This window comes from Cicer arietinum, chromosome 6 (genome assembly GCF_000331145.2).
Source record: "Cicer arietinum cultivar CDC Frontier isolate Library 1 chromosome 6, Cicar.CDCFrontier_v2.0, whole genome shotgun sequence".
Classification (NCBI taxonomy): Eukaryota; Viridiplantae; Streptophyta; class Magnoliopsida; order Fabales; family Fabaceae; genus Cicer; species Cicer arietinum.
This window is the reverse complement of record NC_021165.2, coordinates 18,653,254-18,659,864: the sequence shown is the minus strand read 5'-3', so window position 1 is coordinate 18,659,864 and position 6,611 is coordinate 18,653,254. Positions and strand designations below refer to the sequence as shown.

General features: G+C 32.2%; 1 protein-coding gene across 1 annotated transcript; it reads left to right on the top strand.

Annotated features, from left to right (window-relative positions):
- Window positions 1-369: 369 nt before the first annotated feature.
- LOC101492759 (uncharacterized) lies at window positions 370-2,543 on the top strand. Its single transcript, XM_004516956.4, has 2 exons — window positions 370-939; window positions 1,879-2,543. The coding sequence occupies exons 1-2, from the start codon at window positions 479-481 to the stop codon at window positions 2,324-2,326; spliced, it is 909 nt and encodes a 302-aa protein (XP_004517013.1). The 5' UTR covers window positions 370-478; the 3' UTR covers window positions 2,327-2,543.
- Window positions 2,544-6,611: the final 4,068 nt, after the last annotated feature.

Here is a 6,611-nt window from a genome sequence, read left to right as displayed (position 1 = left end):
AAAATTAACAAAATATGGAGTTGTTTATAAAATATAACAGAGTTGTTAACCAAATATGGAGTAGTTAATTTATCTGTAATGAGAAACAAAATAGAAAAAATATTTAAAATATTATAACATGTTAAATAAAAATTTAGAAGAAGATATGAATATAAGTAGAGTATAATGAAAACAAAATTTAGAAGAAGATATGATAACGTTATTTATTACGATGATAATAATTAAAAAAATATAAAATAACGAGTGTTAATTTTTTATTAATCAAACTTTTACTTCCTATCTTATGGGAATCAGAAAGTAAAGGGTGATCAAAATCTTTCGATTATTTTTCGTGAATAATAATCCTTTCCACATAGGAAAATATAGTTTTGAGTGAAAAAATAATAATATTAGAGTAAACATCAAGACAAGGGTTTTGAGGAGGTTTTAAGCACAGCTTGGAATATTCAGCAGCCACCGTGAGCTGAATTCCAACGCAATGTCCACGCTCCCGAACCAACCCCTAAAGGATCACTCCGATGCCGAATCACCAGATCTTTCTCCCAATCAACAAGCTTCGGAGTCTCCCGAACCAGCAGATCTTTCTCCCAAACAAATAGCTTCGGACTCTCCCGAACCAGAAAACGAAGAGGAAGATGAAGAAGAAGGAGAGTGCGGGTTTTGTCTATTCATGAAAGGTGGCGGTTGCAAAGATACCTTCGTGGATTGGGAAAATTGCGTCAAAGAAGCCGAAGATAAAAACGAAGACCTCGTTGAAAAGTGCTCTCAAGTAACCGCGCGTTTGAAGCAGTGTATGGATGCACATTCCGATTACTACGAACCTATTCTTAGGGCTGAGAAACACGCGGAAGAACAAGCTGTTATCGAATTGGAGAAAGAAAAACAAGATTCAGCTAACAACAATGAACAACAAGAAGCCCCTTCTCAATCTAATCAAAAGTGATTTTCAATTCCTTTTTTGGTTTTTAGTTTATAATCTATAATAATTCATTGTTGTTATACTACTAGTATTATTACTGTGTTGTAGCATCCACATATTTCAATAGATAATAACACCGGTTTAAAAATTGTCACTGTTATGACAAAACTGTGTGTACGAGAGAAAGAGGGTTTGGCTAGTCTCATTTTTTTGTCACAATAAGTGGAATTATGGATATTTTATTACTTGTATTTGAAGTTTTATGATTGGTAATCGATCTATCTTTATTTTCAATCAATTTTTGTTTTTTATTTTATGAAATGGTTGTTATATAGTATAAGTGCTCTTTTACTGTCTAGTTGATGATTTGTGCCCTTGGAGCTAAGCCTATTTGTCATTTACTAGAATGATGCTTCTTCATGGATATGCCACTTATCCTGTTGACATTTGAGAATTCTAACTATGAAAAAGGAAATGTGAATTACTGAATCTATGTGTTTGTCTTTTTTTCCCTGTTGTTTTCTATTTAATTTGTTGACTTGGGTTTATGTTGAGTGTTGATGTCTTCTTTTGTCTATGCCAATTAATTCTGTAGTTTGTGATTCAATGGTAACTGCATTTTGATTGTTCTTTTTGATAACAAGCAGTGATGGAATTCCTTAGTATTAGTAGTGATTCTAAGTAATGGTATGAGCTAGCTTGATCCCACTAAGGCACTAACTAGATAGATTGACACCACTACTTGACTTCTTTCTCATCCTATTCCTATACCAGAAGTTCGGTATGCAAGTAACTCATTAGAAGAGTTTCCTCAATTTATAGCTTTTTAGTTTGGTCCACTCATTTGATAGCAAATATTCAGTTACTCAAAGTTAGTGTTAGAGTGAGATGAGACAATAGATCTGCTTGTTGACACTTTTGTTATTCAAAGTTACTCAAAGTCAATTGTTCAACCGCAGCGACCGTGAGTTGAAGTCGGAGGAGGCAATGTCGACGTCCCCGAAGCAACCCGAAAAGGAGCAATCCAATGCTGAAGCAGGAAATCTTTCTCCTGATCAACAAGCTCCTGAGGCTTCGAAAGCAGAAGACAGAGAGGAGGAAGAGGAGGAAGGGGAGTGTGGGTTCTGCGTGTTCATGAAAGGAGGTGGTTGCAGAGACACCTTCATCGATTGGGAGAATTGTGTGAAAGAGGCAGAGGAGAATAAAGAGGACCTTGTTGAAAAATGCTCTCAGGTCACTGATCTTTTGAAGCAGTGCATGGATTCCCATTCCGATTACTACGAACCCATCCTCAGGGCTGAGAAGCAGGTCGAAGAACAAGCCATCATTGAATTGGAGAATGAAAAGCAAGATTCAGCAACCAACAACAACGATCAGGAATCTGCTTCTCATTCTAATCAAAAGTGATACTTAATTTCCATGCTATTTTTTTCGAATTTATTGTTATACTAGTATTACCTTGTTATAGCATCCATCTATTCAATAGATAATACCTATTTAAAATTTGTATGCGAGAAAGAGGGTCTGGCTTGTCTCAGTTTTTGTCACAATAAGTGGAATTTTGGATATTTTCATACTTACATTTGCAGCTTTATGATAGGGAATCTATCTATGTTTTAATCAATACGTTCTCGAAATTTCATTATGCATATGGCACTTAATTGTTGAAAATTGATAATATGTAGTGGGGAAAATGGATATGTGATATCTCTTTTGGGTTGAAGTGTATGACCAAATGGAACCTTGATGATCTATGTGTTCGACTTTATTTTGATTGTTATCCGTTTAGTGTGCTGACATGGGTTTGTGTTGAGTGTTATTGTTTTCTTCTGTTGGTGCCAACTGTTTCGGTAAATAGTGATTCAATGGTAACTGTATTTTGATGCTCTTTTGGTAACAAGCAGTGAGAGAATTAATTAGTAGTAAAAATCTGCTTGATCGCACTAACTTGATAGCTTGACTCCACTACTTGGACTTCCAACCTATACCAGAATGAAAGCAGCTGAGAACTGGAGCTTCCTAAATCTATAGCCATTTAATTTGCTCAACTCACTGTTAAGCAAATATTTTGTTGTTCAATGTTAATGGGGGGTAACAGGATGAGACACTGGGTTGACTGCTTGACACTTCTGTTATTACTTGATAATGAAGATGCTTTACCGTTGAATTGAAAAATTTAAGTGCTAGAGTTAGTAGCGAATAAGAAATGAGGAATAGGTTGACTTCAAGATTCTCGATTTCATATAGATTCACTAATTGTTTTATGCAGATTCTGCAAGTTCAAGCAAGCATACGGTACCGTTTTCCCTTGTTTGCTGCATTTTCACTTTAACCAGTCCTTCAATTCCATGTGCATATGGTTGGTTTTGATTAAATAATTGTGAATATTGGGAGAGATTGAGGATGAATATGTAGTATTTGAGGTACTGACATTGTTAGAAGTGCATGAACTATGAAGTTTTGAAGCTTGGCTATTTGAATTATAGATTTTTTGTAGTGTGACATTTTGTCATTTTTCTGTTTCTTGTTGTAATGCGGATATATGGTTTGCGTTGCTGACATGGTTAGAATGAAATAAAAAGGGTTGCTTGAATCCTCAGGAAATGGATGAAACAATTGACTTTGTTTTCTATGAAGATACCACCGTACCACCATTTCTCCTGCATGGCTTGAGTGAATTTAAGTTAGAACGAACCTCACTTTGAGTGTTCTTCAAATTTGTAATGAGCTTGGTCAATCCCCTGACTTATATCTCTATTTAGCTTTTGTAGTAAATTCTCACGACTGATCCATAAGAACACTGTCAAAACTTGTGCTTAAGGGTAATGTTATTGTTAGGGAAATTTCCAAAATATATTTGGATTTTTCTAATAGCTATATTAATGTAGCAAAATTAAATAATTGAATGTATCACTTGGTCAAGTGGTTGCAATGTTTGGGTTTAATTCAAACCATGCATCTATTAAGTTATCAAAAGTTGTAATCTTTCACAAGGGTTGTTTTCTTTCACCAATTAGTATGAGTTGAAGAGTTGTTTTCTTTCACCAATTGGTATGAGTATCTCTATAAATAGAGATATTTTAGAGGCAGAAAAAACACAAGATAAACAACACAAAATTCATGTTACATGAGTCAAAATTATGTCAAAAATATTTCAGAGTCATTTCTTCTTTTCTCTAGTGCACGAGAGTAAATGAAGAAATTTTATTCTGTAAACTATCATTGATCGATAGGTTTGATGTGAATGTGCAATTCACTTCAAGGATTCCAAAGTATCCTGAAGGGGATTCGTCGGTTAACCCGTTTGCATCCAATATATATAGATTGATGGGGGCGAATCGAACCTAAAGCTTAGTGTGATACACACGCCTTGTAATTTATTTGTGTAACCTTCATCATCATCAAGTTCATCCTCTTCTTGTTCAAGATTTGCAGCATACAACCAACAAAAGATCCAACAATCTTTAGGTTCGAATTTCGATTATCAAATTTATTTATGACTACAACTTTTAAATGAGATGGACTTTCTTGACCATGGTGAAAGGTACACATATAATTTATATAATATATATGATATGTTTGAAGTTCTAAATTCATATATGGTTCTTCAAAGTAATTATATTTGTTTATGTTAAATTTAACATGTGGTTAGATTGATATGCATGATTTAAAATATATTCAAGTATGTGAATTTAATATGGTTTATGCATGAGTTTTGTTTATTTGGATTTTAAAAATAAAATTAATTAGTCTTGAAAATAATCACATGAAAATTCATGGTTGGACACCGGAAGTTATTAAGTGTTAATACATTTATATATTACATTCATGTTTGAAATGCATATATATAATAAATTTTCTTTTTCAGATGCATATGTAATAATATGGACATAAGATGTGGAAAATTAATAATATGGAATTAGAAATATAATGTTGTGATGAAATTTTGGTTTATCTATGGTTGATGATTTTAGACTAAAAACAAGAATTTATGATTGACCGGTGGAAGAAAATTTGTTTATAATTTTGGTCTCTTAAATCTTGACAAGTATGAATATGTAAGATGCATATTTAATACATTAATTTATTTAAAGTTGTTAAATAAATTGTCATAAATATCAAGTGTATGTCTCAATGATAGTGACGCTTCATGTGAGAAGTTATTAAATCTAAAATTGATTAATTCATATTATATATGTATGATAGTATAAAAGTATGTGTCAATTTCTTGCTTATTTTGATATTAAAAATGATTTGGACATATAATTTAAAAGTTATTGTAAGTTGACAAATGTTTATGGAAGGAACTGATAGAAAATCTTAATGATTGTATTCATTGTTTATTTTCTATTATGATACTTATTTGGATTTACTATAGAACATATTTAAATATGAAACTTGAATTAACAAATAGAATTCATGGTGTATATATTAGTTATAATATAACTATGAAGAAATGGTTTATTTAATAGAAATGAAATGAATTCTTATTTGTTAAGAAGTAGATGATTTACATGTTTGGATCCACCTTATGATATTTGATTATGAGAAATTTTTATGATCATGCTTTGTTAACTTATGGTAGTATATATATAAAAGTATGTGTCAATTTCTTGCTTATTTTGATATTAAAAATGATTTGGACATATAATTTAAAAGTTATTGTAAGTTGACAAATGTTTATAAAAGTTATTTGGATTTACTATAGAACATATTTAAATATGAAACTTTAATTAACAAATAAAATTCATGGTGTATGTATTAGTTCTAATATAACTATGAAGAAATGGTTTATTTTGATGTAGCTAAATATCACTAGAAGGGGGGTTGAATAGGGATTTTGGTGTTTAAAAATAGTTTTCAAGTGTTTTAAAAACTATTCTCTTGCTGAGGATGGCAAGCCCGATGATGGGTTTTCAAAACTTTCAAAATCAAAACGAGTTAAAGAGTTAAGAAGCAATATAAGATTGACACACACTGTTTTTATACTGGTTCACCCAAAGATGGCTACTTCCAGTCCTCACACCCTTGTGAGATTTCACTATTCTTCAAACAGATCAACCTCTGACCGAGGATGATTACAACTTGTGTATTCTCAAGCTTCACCAAGCTTACAATCAGATTTCAACTACTTTCCAGTGAACCTCACTTGGAAATTACAGTGTGATAAGAGAGTGATTGATTCTAAATACTTTCTCAAAAGATAAACAAAGATCTAATGTAGGATTTGTAGAAAGTATGAAGATATAATGTGTTGCTTCTTGAAAGCTTTAAGATCTATGATCTTTTTTAATGCAATGTGTTGTGTTATTGATGAAGATCAACTTGCTTCCATTTATAGAGTTCTTGTGATGTTCATTTCATAAGCCAAGCCATTTATGACCGTTGGAAAATTCATTTGTGAAATACCAAGGCTTTTCTTCATATTTACGAAAATGCCATTCAGCTCATTTGAAAATATGCATTCCATGTCCAAGTACGAGGTACTGTTTTCTTGGCATTTGGGGACATGTGTTGTCCTTTTCTTTTTCCTTTCTTTAATGTTTGACTATTGTGTGGAGTCCTTTTCATTCTCTTTCTTCAATGGCTTCATAAAGCTTCACAAAGCTTCACATGTGAGCTTTTTCTCTTTCCTCCATTTAATTCCTTGTAAGACATGTGATGTCCTTTTCATTCCTTTCTTTAAGGCTTT